The sequence below is a fragment of the Simochromis diagramma genome, unplaced genomic scaffold (assembly GCF_900408965.1).
Source record: "Simochromis diagramma unplaced genomic scaffold, fSimDia1.1 OVJJ01000293.1, whole genome shotgun sequence".
Taxonomy (NCBI): Eukaryota; Metazoa; Chordata; class Actinopteri; order Cichliformes; family Cichlidae; genus Simochromis; species Simochromis diagramma.
In genome coordinates, this window is record NW_024386801.1 from 6544841 (window position 1) to 6559283 (window position 14443).

Here is a 14443-nt window from a genome sequence, read left to right on the forward strand (position 1 = left end):
AAGCTTTTTGATGGCTACCAAAAGCATCTGGTCAAGGTGCAACTTGCTAAAGGAGATTTAACCAAGTATTAGTGAAGGTCTATGAATATACAAGCCTGTATGTGTACTTTTGACCGAGTGTGGATTAGACTACTCCAGGGGTAGGCAACTCCAGGCCTCGAGTCCTGCAGGTTTTAGATGTGTCCTTGATCCAACACAGCTGATTTAAATGGCTAAATTACCTCCCCAAAATGTCTTGACATTCTCCAGAGGCCTGGGAATGAACATTTGATTCAGGTGTGTTGAAACGGGGTGATGTCTAAAATCTGCAGGGCACACGAGGCCTGGAGTTGCCTACCCCTGGACTACTCTTATCTTAATGTTGTGATAAATGTTTGGATAACTTTCACAAACTCTGTGACAAGATTTAAAATACAGGACCTATACCCTTATTCACTAAGTTTTTAATGTGTATATTTCTAAAATTAATAGCTTATTATCATATTTCATACCACCTTTCACCTTTATGCCTTTACGCACAGAGGTTGCATTTGTTTTCAGGTGAGACGTGACCATCTATTTAAGACAGACGATCTCTGGTAAACCTAAATATGTACGTCACTTCCGCCTCGAAGGGAGGAGGCGGTCTCGAGGTATTTATGTCCGTGTCCCATCCCACCAAAGTCTGGTTGTGTTTTGAGGCTGCATTTTATTTAAACCAATTGTTTCTACTACATATAAATGTATATTTCGAAATACGGTGTTCCCAATCATATCCAAAATAAAAACATTTTTTAAATGTAAAAACAACCCCCTGTACACTTCTTAACCGTTTAGATATAATCGGAAAACACTGTTTAGGTTCTTAAACGTAAGGGCCTCACTGCATTATGAAATTATGCTAATTAATTTCGGAAACATGTCAAAAAGTGGACTAAAATTATAAACAGGAACAGTCTAATTTTAGATCCAGTAATTGTGATCCGTGTGTTTTTCTCACACGGAGCAGCAGCTGGGGATCCATCTGCAAACAGTGCGTAACTCTGTGTGTTTTTATGGGTGGAGACTGAGGTCCTCCTCCTCCTCCAAAAAAAAAAAAGAGTCAGACAGACAACACAAGCCCGCTTCGCCATCAGCAGCTTCATTGTTGAGGATTTTGGTCCTTTTAGAAATAACTGTGGTCATTTTTTTTTAAAAAAGAACACAGCCTTCCCCAAAAGTGGGTCGCTCTCTTTGCTAGCTGTACGCTCGCGCAAGGTAAGTGTTGGGTTAGCTGTTTGGGATTCAGTTTGTTTGATGACAGTCAGCCATGAAAACTTCAGCAGAAGCACGAGCGTCACTTTTGAAAAGAAAAAAAGGAAAAGAAAAACACCTCAGCCATATTTCCTTAAAACAACTCCCGAGCGAAAACACCGCAGACCCTTACTTTATACGGGACGGCTAGTTTAGAAATGACGACGCACTGTCGACTATTAGCGGGGGAAAGCTGCTGAAAGTGGCGTTTCCCTGGGGAGAGATGTGACGTTTGAGCTAGAAGATTCTACAAAATAACATTAATCAGCGCGTGACGTTCAGGCTCCGCGTATAAGTCACACAATTATGACGGTTATAAAGGTTAGTAATACAAGTTAGCGTACTCTTCCGAGTACTGACTGGAAGTTACTGTCGCATTTTGCACGTAGAGCTCGATCTGTTTGAACCCTACACAGAGTTGTTTCCACTACAGCTTTCTACCGTTATCCGGCGTTATGTTTACAACCCATTTAAAGAAGATGTCTTTTAAGCAGGTTTTTATAAGTTCTTAATGGTCTGTTTTTGAAATGGCCCTTGGAGTCCATGTTTGTTGTTTTGGCCAACGTCTGTTCTGAAATAGGCTTGTGCAGACATGAAAATGCTTTAAATAGTTGTGCACAAATTAATGATTGCGCACTAACGAATTCAACGATAGAATTGGAGTGATTTGGAGTGAAGGTGTACACAGTTCATATTTTATATCTTTGTGCTTTTTTTTTTTTTTTAACCTGCTCTGTGAGAAACACCTGAACAGGTCCGCCTTGTTTTAAGGATACGGAGCACGCCCAAAGCAAGCTCATTTATTTTCTGTACACATTGTGCATCCAGCAGCCCAGTTATTTACACTGACGTTGTACGTTAAAACTCTCTTTGTAGGCGGTCTTACATACATACATATTTTATTTGGAAGAAAGGCTTTCAGTAAGCTCAAAACATTGTCACAGACGTCAAAACTTACACCAACGTGTTTGTGGTGGAGCAGTTTTGCACTATGTACTTTGTTGTTCATAATGTTAAGGACATAAACTGAAAATACAGCAACTTATCACATTCAGCATTACAGATAAACGTGCTTCAACATGCACGGAAACACTTCAGTCAGTAACAAGATAACTTTCAACAGTCTCAGTGGGATTTTTAAGTTAAGGCAGTCTCTGTTTAGCTGTAGTTCAGTACACTTCATATCTGCATTGCTGTGTGACATGTTGGTAATTGTGTCACTTATTTTCCCAGAGAGATGAGTCAGGCAGAGCAGGCGCCTTCGGACATGCCTGCATGCCATGAAGATGAGCCAGCAGCTGCAGGTAAGTATAGCGGGACACCTCCTTTGACGTATGCTAACACGTCTTTTAAGCTTAGCATAGTAGCACACTGTTTGGTTAAAGATGTACATGTGGGGGAAATTATATGTAATTAGGACCGTTTTTACCACAGTGATTAGCTGTTTCTCCAGGAATCAGCTATTAAGGGCACTGTAATTTTATTAAAATTTGATTAGTGGGTGTTCACAGGGTAGCCTGTATACAACAAAGAGATTTTAACTGCTCTGTTTGAAATCCTCATGTCCTTTTGCTACAGTTTGTCAAAACTGGGAAATGTTATAATTAAATATCCTGTATGAAGGGGGAAAGTCGTAATGGCTGTTCCACACCGCCAACATGTTTTCTATAATAGCATTGCTGTACTGGGCAACAGTGTTGTCTACATTTATACTCTTGTTGGTGCGTCACCATTACTCTGCCAAAGTCCAACTCTTTGTATTGGACTTTTATCTAATAAATCTTGAACAGCGGTTACTTTTACAGAAACACAGGTAGGGCTGTGCAATATCATTGATATTGTCGGCAATAACAGTGGTACAAATTTTTAAAATGGATAAAAATATCATGTTACGATATATTTTCTATGTTTCTTGGTACTCGCAAAGAGACTAGCCAGGGATGCGTGAGAGCAAGAGCTTCCTTTTAGCCTCCAGTGACAATTTAGTACCTATGAAGGGAGGTACTCCAACTGCCTCTAAAATGTCACAGTACTTTGCAAAATATGCAAGAAAGCAGTTTCAGCTAAAGCTGGCAACAACAAACCTGTTTCACCACTTGAGGGCAAAAACACACCGTTGAGTTCAGCCAGGTTATGAAAGAGGAGATGCTAACACCTGTGGATGTGTGACCCAAATGTCAACATATGACTCCACTGAGCCTTGCTAGTTGCACTTCATATGACAGGAAAAGCAATCAGTAGATGGAAATTACTGATGTTGTTACATGGTGAAATAGCAGGTTTTGAAACAGCTGGTTCATCCCACGTATAGAAAATACTTCAGTTTTCATTTATTTTTTTATCATGTGACATATTTGTGCAGGTCCTAAAGAGTTATAAGGTTACATTACTTTAGTATTTGTTTGTTGTTATTATTAGCTATTTGCTTTGAATTTCCAGTGAAAAGCACAACCTAGGCTAATTTTGGGCTAAAATTTGTCTTCTGGGCCCTATTTCAGGAAGCCAGTTTAGAAAACTCAGAGTGAAAAACGATACTCAGGGTTGAGTAACCCCGAACTGTCCAACTCGGAATATTCGGTTTCAGAAAGGCTGGTAACAATTAGTTCAGTCAACGCGGAGTTGCTTTAACCCCAAGTTAAGCGCACGCACGAGGATACATAAAGCCCTGATTAGTGGAGCACAGATTAAGCGAGTCACCATGGAGACGGAGGGAAAGAAGGCGCGGTCAATGTATTTTACAGCGCTTGAGGCCGAAATTCTGATGGCAGCATACGCCGATAACATGCAAATTTTGCGGAAAAAAAGTAACACAGCCTCAGCTGCAAAAGAAAGGGAGCATGCATGGCAAAACATAGCCGACAGAGTCAATGCGTGAGTGTTAATTTAAACATTGATCTAGGGATTTCCACCCATATAACACGTTATTTTATTATATATTATTTTATTTTGTATTTTATACATTTTATTTTGTGATGTGAGCGCAGGTGCAACCCAACAGGCCCCAAACGTTCCTGGCAGCAAGTAAAAATGAAATATAAAAATATAGTCCAAACAGGTAAGGTGTAATTGTATTATGAGCCATAGTGCTTGGTCTGTTTGTCCGATGTAAATCAATTGCAGTTAGAGGCTACATTAATTTCCCCTCTGTAAGCACTTATTGAAATTATCTGAGCACATTACAAGTACATATTTGCTTACTCTGTATGCTCAAATGTGACCCGTTATAGCCAACAGAAAAAAAGCGGAGGCCCGAAAACAGGTGGGGTCCTCCACCACCACCACTCACAGAGGCTGAGCAGTTGGATTCCACATTTGTGATAATGTTGGCAGCATCACATATGATCTTCACAGTGCAGAGAACACAAATTAGCATCCATTACTATAATGAAATAATTTGTTAGTTTGAAATGCTACAGGGAACTATGTACCTGTACATTAATGCTGTGGAAAGACTTCCTGTTCACATAGTCTCCTTCATTTACTGAAGGAGCAATGATTGGAATGTGAGTGCCATCTATACAGCCAATCACGCCTGGGAACCATGAAAATAAATGTAAAATTTAAGTAGTAGTTCAAGTATCACCACATCATGAATTAAGTTTTGTTCATCCTGCTACCTGCAATTTTGTGGAATCCCTCTTTGATGAATCTTGTGGGTCTATGACTGGGGAACACCACAAACGAGTACAGGAGACGTTTCAGTGCAACTGTAACATTCCTGACTGCCCGACAGACGGTAGCCTTGGAAACGTGCTCAGCGTCACCAATATTATACAGAAAGCTCCCGTTTGCAAAAAACCGAAGTGCAATACAAATAATATGTACAGAACTGAGAGGATGTCCGCGATGTGTCACATGAGCAATATTATGCCTGAGGATGTTATTCAAATGAATTATAGATTGTGCTGAAAAACGGTAACGTTCACACAGAAAATCATCAGGAAATGATAAAATGTCCGAACGCGCTCTAATCACTCTCTCCCGGCGGAGGGCTCTGCGGAGAATTTGGGCTTCAACATCTACTGGCTCTTCAAGGAAGGGGCACGCCATGTCTGACACTTCCTACAGTCAGGTTTCCGACAAAGAGGCGGAGAAGGTCAGGGTTAGTTGAAGTAAACCTGCTAGGGGGCAGGTTAGCTTCACGGAGTGTGTCGTCATAGTAACTCACTCAGAATTAATCTAAACTCGCTTTGTGAAACTGAAAACCCAGAGTTTTCGTTAACTCAGGGTATACTTACTCAGAGTTTGCACTAAACCGGCTTCCTGAAATAGGGCCCTGCTCTGTCACTGAATACAATGTCGTGTCACTGCTATAGTGCTGCTGCTGCTGCTTGTGCCAACTTGTTTCAGTAGATTTACATTCTAAATTAGGAAGTGTGTCATTAACTATAATAGCTCGTTGGAAAAGAAGAATGGAAAATGCCTTTTATTTACTTATACTTATAAATTCTGCTGGATGTAAGCGTCAGTAAATGTTCACCTTTCTTTTTCTTTTCTTTTAAATTTCATCAGAAATTTTATTGCAATTTTTACCCCAAGTAGGACTGGTACTTCGGGTAGAATGGAACTGTTATACTCTTAACTGAGCACTCAAGGCACTTTTCACTGAAAGACACACACACACACACACACACACACACACACACACACACACACACACACACACACACACACACACACACACACTTTTATACTGCATTTTTTGTCACATGCCTTCAAGAGCTTTTGTAACAGTCACACACGTGCAAGCACACACACGAACGCAAAGACATGCACACGCACAGAGACTCCAGCAGATGCATTTTGGCAATTTGGGGCTCAGTTTCTTGCCCAGGGCCACATCAGCATATGGACTGGAGGAACTGGGGATCAAGCTAGCGTCCAGTTGGTGGATAACCTGCTTTATCTCCTGAGCCCCAACCACCAGTTACAATATCATTATGGCTGTTGATTAGATTGTAATTTGAAGGTTTCAGCCTGAGCTCTGGGACATCTTGATTAAATGATTATATATTTAAATAAACAAAAATACAAAAATTAATCATTAATAAACATGATAGTTTTAATTTTTAGATAGATAGATAGATAGCAAGCACCAAATCACGAGCAGTCACCTCAAGGCGCTTTATATTTTTAGGCAGAGGAATCTACAGTAATACAGGAAAAAACCCCAGCAATCAAATGACCTCCTCTGAGCAGACACTTGACAACAGCGGGAAGGAAAAACTCCCTTTTAAGAGGACGAAACCCCTTCCTCAGCCATCTGGTGCAATTTAGGGCTGCCACGATTAGTCGACTAGTCACAATTACGTCGACTATCAAAATCGTCGACGACTGATTTAATAGTCGACGTGTCATTTGAAGCTTTGTAAGATCACAAAAGACACAGGTATAAGTAGTAGGATTTAAGAGTGTAATAACGGACTGAAACAGAAGATGGCAGCACTGCATGTACAAGGATGCCAGCTGCCATTAAACTCCGAAGAAGAAGCTGTGTCCCAGAATTCATAGTGCAGCCCAGCTCAGTTTCCAACAATGGCAGCAGCTACTTAGTTTTAATATTACTCTTATTATTCTTTCTGGGTCACAAAATAAACGTTTAACATATTTGCAAGCGAGAATGTAACTTTGTAAACCTCACATATCTGGTCAGTTTATCAAGACACCACATATTTTCAAAAGCGCTCCGATGTTTTCAGAGACGTCTGTTACCCACTAGCTCGATAGCTAGCCGGGGGCAAGGCTCACTAGAGCCCGTGAGAACACCGGACACCCGGCAAATCGTTTTCGAAACCCACCGCTGTCTTTCACTACTCAGGTTAAACATACATAAGTCACTTAGATAACTTAAAAATGTTATTGTTTGGCTTTTTTAGTATTTTATTTGTTCCTGAGATTAAAGTTATAGTTTTTACACAGCTGAATAAACGTCAAGCAGACAACTGGTTATCAGAAGTGTGAGACACTCGAGAATATACTCCAGTGTCCTGTTATATTTTAGATAGCAAGGAGTTTATTAAACTTCACCGAAACAATCTGCAAATTTCATAAAAATTTAATAAACTATCATCTTGTCTTTATTTTTAGTTAGCACATACCTTAAACACTTAAAGCTGTAAGCTAATGATAGTTATATAAGAGCAGATGCATGCTGGTGTAATAAGCTGTAGGTTTTACGTCCAATGGATGCATGATCTGATTAGTCGACTAATCAGTGACTAGTCGACTATCAAAGTAATCGTTTGTGGCAGCCCTAGTGCAATTATGTCACAAATAATTTAGATTTATATGTGAAGCAAGAATTGTTGCTGTGGGTGAAGTGTTATTTTGTATAATATAGTTCAGGATGGCTCAGAGGATTTAAAAAAAAAAAAAAAAAAAAATGTAAGATGGTATTTTTGATGTTTCTAATCAGACAACAAGGACCATCCAGTGGCTCAGCCGGGCATGTTCGGCAGATTGGCGGGGGGCTTATACGGTGCCACCAAGGGAGCTTTGGGAGCAACAGTAGGCGGTGTGACCTGGATAGGAGGAAAGGGTCTGGACCTCACCAAAACTGCTGTCACCTCCGTAGTCGCCGTGCCTGTGATGGGAGTAGGACTGGTTAAAGGGGGAGTGTGTGCTGTTGCTGGAGGAGTAACTGCTGTTGGCTCCGCAGTAGCCAGCAAAGTTCCTATAGGGGGAGGCAAAAAGAAGGACAAGTCTGACTGATGCAGAGATGCTCAGCTGAGTGGTAACGCTGGCACGGCGTTTCACCTGATTCAGCACTGTTGAGCAGGAAAAGAGCAACGTGGGACTCAGAAGTTCAGTGTGCACGTTTTGCTGTTGGTTTTGTTTTGTTTAGTTTCATGTTTGTGTTTGTTGGTAAAACCTACATCCATAAAATTAAATGGCTTTTTTTTTGTATAGAGCGGCATAATAAACACTCCACTGCTGCTGTTAAATGCAAACACCAGACCTTTCGCCTGTGCCAATAAAATGTTCGTATGATGTTCAGTGATGGTCCGCTACACTGCTTCCATTAGTAACTTTTGTACGAGAGGAAAACAAGCACTTATGAAGTCAAATTTACTTGCAAGACAATCAGCGATCTGTGATGATGTGTTTATTCATATTTTACTGTTAACTGGCAAACACTGTTACTTTATGTGGAAATTTTCCTTCATGTCCTTTCATTTACTCAGTTGTTCACAAATCAGAAGGTATGTCTAATCAAAGATATATCAGACCTGTAAAAGTCATTGCTGGTTGTTGATATTTCATTGGTGGGTTTTTGACCGATGTCTTTTTTTCTGTATTTTTCAGCTTAGTGAAATGTTTTGTGCTGTCATACCGATCCTGATTTATTATAATAAATACAGCATTACAGTCTAAAATTCAGAGCTTGTTAATTGCAATGAAACCTTTTCCTGTTTCATACATTCACTACTTCTGTTATTTAAACATTTTTCCACACACTGTCTGCAGTCCAGTAAAGTTTTCATCAGTGCTTTGTTTGTTTGTTTTTTTGTTTGTTACTTTGTTTACTGCTGTGTGGTAAAACTCTGACAGCTGGATTTCTTGGAATTACATTCTCAGTTTCAAGTGTACATTTTAAGCTGAAAACCTGTGAAAGTGCATACCTTTGAGCTCCAGTTAAGTAGCTTTCAGGCTTTGTATCATTGAGAACTGAGGTTCCACAGCTTTTGTATGATCAGTGTTACAGATTGTTAGAAGCCTTTTCAAACATGGCAAATATATACTTAGAATTTGTTTTTGTAATAAAATATCTGAAAGTCATTTGTTTTCTGTTTCCTCTGTTACTAAATAAGATTTAATATATGTAAGACCAAATTATTGCATTTACTAGCGTTACACTATTAATACATTTGTGATTTAAATTCAGAACTGCACCAGCATCTCTGAACATTCATCAATATATTTTGTAAAATTCATGTCACAGTTTAAAGCAGCCTTATTCCTTCATGTTTTTGTTGTAGTCTACTAATGTTACTTTAAATAGAGGGCTTTAACATTTATTTTATTTTTCTTCTACCAGTATTTGTTCGTGTGGGTTTTTTTTTTTTTTGGGTTTTTTTTTTAAGCACACTGAAAAAGCACAATTTTTATTATTTATTTTTCAGTTTATAACATACACTTCAGTAACTATACTTTGCTAGTATTGGGTTGGACCCACTGTTGTCATCAGAACTGCTGTTTCATAAGGTAAATTCAATGAGGTGCTGAAAATTACTCCGGGATTTTGGTCCGTATTAACATGATAACATGACGGAGTTACTGCTGATTTGTCAGCTGCACATACATGTGTGACAGTCTCCCATTCAACCACATCCAAAAGGTGCTTTACTGGATTGAGCACCTTAGAATCTCTCACCTTATTATCTTATCCTACTGGCATCTGAATGTTACAGCCGACATCAAATCTCTCTCTCCATAATTTTTCCATGTAGTCACTGGATTTTTCCAACCATTCTCTGTAAACCTGAGAGATATTTGTGTCCAAGTAAGTCAGCAGTTTCTGAAATACTCTGACGAGCGTGTTTAGAACCATCAACTATGCCACATTCGAAGTTTCTTAAATAATCTGTCTTCTCCATTGTGATGATCAGTTTGAACTTTAGCAGACCACCTTGACCACTTGCACCTGCCTAAATGCATTGAGTGGCTGTCATGCCATTGGCTGATTAGATTTTTTCATTAACGAGTAGTTAAACAGGTATACCTCACAAAGTGGCTGGTGAGTGTGTATTACGCTAATCTGTCTGAAGAGATTAAACTTTCTGCACAATTTTCACCTTAGTTTATAATTTGGAACATAAATTACGTTGCAAATTTATTTAATTTCTGTTTACTTTTGATCTCCCCAGTCCTGTCCGTCTGGTCTCTGTGTTCTGCCTCCATGTTGCCACGTTCATCTCATCGTCCCTGTGTCTCCCCAATCTGTCATGTCTCAGGATCTGTTGTTTGGCTTTGGGTTTTTGTCACCTGTTTACCAGTTATAATGCTGTGATTGTGAGTTTAGTTCTGCATTCTGGATCCATATACCTGCTTACAGATTTGCTGTGAACCAATATCTAATATCTTGTTTTTTTTGTTTTTGTTTGTTTTTTTTTTGTTTGATAACAGACACCTTCCCAAAATCATTTTGGGAAGGTGTCTGTTATCTGTTAATCTTTTCTAAAATTTTTCTTAAAATAAAGGGATGTGGTTGGGGAAAGATGACTTTTTGTATTTTATGTAGGATTCATTATAAAGGCATGACTTGGGTACTACAGAAATTGGTTCTCCTTTTTAGGAATGTCACTGGTAAAAAAGGTATAGTACAAGCAAAAAACAAACTAATTTACATCATGTTGGAGCCAATACTTCTTTAATATAAATCTCAATGACATCATTAGACATATTTCTTCCTACAGCACACTTGAATTCTTTTCTCCTACATTATAATCTAATTTCCACTTCATACTACTAATAACCGTTTTCATGTTGCAGATTTTTTTTAACTTGTTGTTCTCAGCAAAGTTCTTGAGGTCAAGCTGTTAACTGCTCGGGAGCAGTCATGATCAGTGGCCCAGAGGAAACCACAGTCTTTGGTTCATTCGTCTTCTGGTCTTCAGCCTCGACATCTCTCTCTACACATGGAAATAGAAACATGATCAGATTGAAGGTCATTTTGCATTTGAATCTTAGAGACTATGAATTTATATCTTACTTGTCCTGTGGCATGCTGGCTCACATGTGACAAACTGTCCGCTAACACACACGGCTGTGCTACAGTGAATGTACAGCTGAAGGAATAAGGATAAGCGTGTTGGTTAAAAGGGAAAAATATTTAGTTAGTACACTGCTCAAACTGATGTACTAATTACCTTTTCATGCAGTGGGTCCATTCCCTTCTGGTCCTTTACTGAGGAACCCACAAAGGTGAACATTTTGAAAACGAAACGCCGGTAATGACTGGGGAAGTCCAGGCCAGAGTTAGCACTCACTGGTACCAGTGAGGACAAGTAATTATCATCCCGGTATGGACATCTGGATGGAGTGCATGGAGAACAATTTTATTTAAGAGAACACTAGCCAACAGTTTTTTTGTCTTCAGCAATACCAGCTACGGGTAAGATCGATTATAAATAATATACTGTGTGTCCACTACAGACGAACCTTTCAGCTTATTAGATTATTGGATGATTTATCAAAACCATGTCTTTATTTCATTCCCAAATATTAATAAAATTATTTTCTTCAAAAATCTAGCATTAAATACATTTTGATAAAAATTCTACGTTGTCACAAACAGGACTGAGTACACTGGTATCTTATTTACCCGTCTATCAGAATGTCCCACTGGGGGAAGGAGTGAGGGAAAGGGCTTGTGGTTACCCAACAGCGACCAAGAGTCAAGACAAGCATCGGATCTGTCTTTTTGAGGAGCTGAACCTCCACGTACACAGGGTCCCTCAGGACTTTGGTCACAGGGTAGTCTGCTTCCGTATAGAACGAAGTATAGGCCACATCCACTGTGAGAGCAGAGACGTCAATTATTATTACAAGATTTTACATTATCTTGCAAACGAATGGACTCTTTTAAGTTGGAATACACTTACATTCATTACAACCCTTTGTAAGGCATCGTCCATTGGCCAACCTCAAGACTACATTAATGGGTCCCATAGCAGAAACTGGCAGAGGGGGATTTTGTAACGGTAGGATTTCTACAATCACAGTTTCAACATCGGTGCCGATGTACCTACACTGGAAGATGAAGCTGAAAAAGAAAATGATATCATGCTACACAGTCCAAAACTTTAATTTAATGCCAGGACACTCTAAAATGTTTACTTACTGAAAGTGACTGTCTCGGGTAATAGATCCACGAGGCCCAACCCCCACCTGATATGAGGAAGTCATTCTGTTCTCATAGATTATTACACCAGGCTCCTCCTGCAAAAGGTTAAACGTGGTTGGTAAGATAACAATATTTACAAAAATACCCTGCCTGACTGGTGGAAAAGTAGGAGAATACACTGTTTTACCATAAAGGTAGTGCCACAGGTAGTAACAGGAAACTGATATATGGCAAAGGCTGAATTGGAGTCAACATATGAACAGCCAGGACCACCTGTTGCCAGCGAGGTTGTCTGGAGGTCAAGGTGGGGTAGAGTAACATCTTTGGCGACAACAACAACAAATTGGGCATCCCGAGTGCACTGGACAGTCACTGGTGATAAAAAAAAAAGTAGGCAGATAAAGGATTTGATGTTGCTGACAAACTGTAAACAACATAAAGATTAAGAACACCACTTTTACTTGAATATTTTTAGTGTAATCAGATTTCAAGGTTTTGTTGACAACAGCTTTGGATCAATTAATATAAGCCATTTATTAGATAAAACAAACCAAAGAAACCTCACCTGCCTTTCCAAAGTAGCACTGATTGCCATCAAAACAGCATTTTATGGATTCACACTGAGCACCTGAAATACCAGTAGTTCCGCATGGGACTCTCACACTTCTTTCCACATCACAGCTCTGAGCAGGTGGCAGCGTCGGAGGCACCTTTTGGTTCTGTGGGACTTTTGGTTTTTGGGGAAAGTAATCATCGGATACTTGAGGAAAAGGTGGGACTTGCCCTTGAGGGAATGGCCGGGGAGGTGGTCGAGGTTGCTGGGGATTTTGTGGTATAGGAGGGATGTGCGGAGGCGGAGGTTGTTTCATGGGAATCTGCCACGGAGGAGGCTGATATGGCGGAGGTGGAGGAGGAGGTCGAGGCTGTTGAGGATCTTGCGGTGGAGGAGGTCGGTATGGTGGAGGGATCTGAGGGTTCTGGGGCTTTGGAAGAGGAGGAGGCTGGAATGGTGGAACTTGAGGGTTCTGGGGTTTCTGCCATGGAGGAGGTCGAGGCTGTTGAGGATCTTGCGGTGGAGGAGGGCGGTATGGTGGAGGGATCTGAGGGTTCTGGGGCTTTGGAAGAGGAGGAGGCATAAATGGTGGAACTTGGGGGTCCTGGGGTTTCTGCCATGGAGGAGGATTGTATGGCGGAGGTGGAGGAGGAGGTCGAGGCTGTTGAGGATCTTGCGGTGGAGGAGGGCGGTATGGTGGAGGGATCTGAGGGTTCTGGGGCTTTGGAAGAGGAGGAGGCGGAAATGGTGGAACTTGGGGGTCCTGGGGTTTCTGCCACGGAGGAGGACGGTACAGTGAAACTTGAGGGTCCTGGGGTTTCTGCCACGGAGGAGGCGGGAATGGTGGAACGTATTGAGCCTCCACCTCTGTCCCAGCTAAAGAGCCTAGCCAAGCTAGTGCCATGAAAAATTTGGCACTCCAGAACTTTGCCATGGTTTCTCAGCTGTCTGATCTGGACACTTCCAAAGTGCACAGTTTCAGTCAGCCGTACCATTTATTTGCTACCAACCCTAAAGTTTTTTTTTCTTATAAACCCACCTCCTCGGGCAAAAAACCCACCAATCAGAGCTTAGCAACTTTCGACAGTCAGAAACATTTAAATATCTGTTGACAAATCCAAAATCTGGGTCACACAAACCTTTTAAAGGTCTTCATAGCCTCAAATTGTATCTGTCACCAAATGTTTTTAAAACTAACACTGCATGGATCGAAACTGATAGCATGTCAGTGCAGCCTGATTTCGCAGTTACAGTTAAGTCCATAAATATTTGGAGAGAGGCTACTTTTTTTCTAATTTTGGTTCTGTACATTAACGCAATGAATTTTAAATTTAACAACTCAGATGCAGTCAAATGGTAGACTTTCAGCTTTAATTCACTGGGTTGAACAAAAAAGACTGCATAAAAATTTGAGGAACTAAAGCATTTTTAACACAATCCCGTCATTTCTGGGACTCAAAACTATTTGGACAAATTAAATAACTGAAAATAAAATGTTTATTTCTGGTTTCAGGCAATGACAACCTGAATTCTTGAACTCATGGACATCACCAGATGCTGGTTTTCCATCTTTTTAATGCTCTGCCAGGCCTTTACTGCAGCAGCTTTCAGTTGCTGTTTGTTTGCAGGCCTTCCTGTCTGAAGTTTAGTCTTCAACACGTGAAATGCGTGATCACTTGGGTTGAGATGAGGTGACTGAGTGTGTCATTCAAGAATATTTCACTTCATTGCTTTAATAAACTCCTGGGTTGCTTTGGCTGTATGTTTTGGGT

At 40.3% G+C, this 14443-nt stretch overlaps 2 protein-coding genes across 3 annotated transcripts; one reads left to right on the forward strand and one right to left on the reverse strand.

Moving 5' to 3' along the window:
* Positions 1-985: 985 nt before the first annotated feature.
* On the forward strand, positions 986-9051 carry tmem263 (transmembrane protein 263). Of its 2 annotated transcripts, none has more exons than XM_040025385.1 (3): positions 986-1236; positions 2506-2576; positions 7688-9051. In XM_040025385.1, the coding sequence occupies exons 2-3, from the start codon at positions 2510-2512 to the stop codon at positions 7981-7983; spliced, it is 363 nt and encodes a 120-aa protein (XP_039881319.1). In that variant the 5' UTR covers positions 986-1236; positions 2506-2509; the 3' UTR covers positions 7984-9051. The 2 variants fall into 2 exon arrangements, with proteins under 2 accessions (XP_039881319.1, XP_039881320.1); XM_040025386.1 differs by lacking the exon at positions 986-1236 and adding an exon at positions 1243-1593.
* A 1594-nt stretch (positions 9052-10645) lies between these two features.
* Positions 10646-13648, reverse strand: LOC120729635 (zona pellucida sperm-binding protein 4-like). The gene is made up of 8 exons (XM_040025379.1): positions 12684-13648; positions 12306-12490; positions 12116-12213; positions 11877-12037; positions 11597-11789; positions 11142-11304; positions 10985-11060; positions 10646-10904 (listed from the first exon to the last, which is right to left on the reverse strand). The coding sequence occupies exons 1-8, from the start codon at positions 13603-13605 to the stop codon at positions 10804-10806; spliced, it is 1899 nt and encodes a 632-aa protein (XP_039881313.1). The 5' UTR covers positions 13606-13648; the 3' UTR covers positions 10646-10803.
* Positions 13649-14443: the final 795 nt, after the last annotated feature.

What these genes read in the sequence shown, in the direction of transcription:
- tmem263 (XM_040025385.1), top strand. Translation starts at nt 2,510, where the DNA reads ATGAGTCAGGCAGAGCAGGCGCCTTCGGACATGCCTGCATGCCATGAA. An exon ending in AGATGAGCCAGCAGCTGCAG is followed by an intron (nt 2,577 to 7,687) that starts GTAAGTATAGCG and finishes GTTTCTAATCAG; the next exon opens with ACAACAAGGACCATCCAGTG.
- LOC120729635 (XM_040025379.1), bottom strand. Translation starts at nt 13,605, where the DNA reads ATGGCAAAGTTCTGGAGTGCCAAATTTTTCATGGCACTAGCTTGGCTA. An exon ending in GTGCTACTTTGGAAAGGCAG is followed by an intron (nt 12,491 to 12,683) that starts GTGAGGTTTCTT and finishes TTTTATCACCAG; the next exon opens with TGACTGTCCAGTGCACTCGG. An exon ending in CCTGTGGCACTACCTTTATG is followed by an intron (nt 12,214 to 12,305) that starts GTAAAACAGTGT and finishes AACCTTTTGCAG; the next exon opens with GAGGAGCCTGGTGTAATAAT.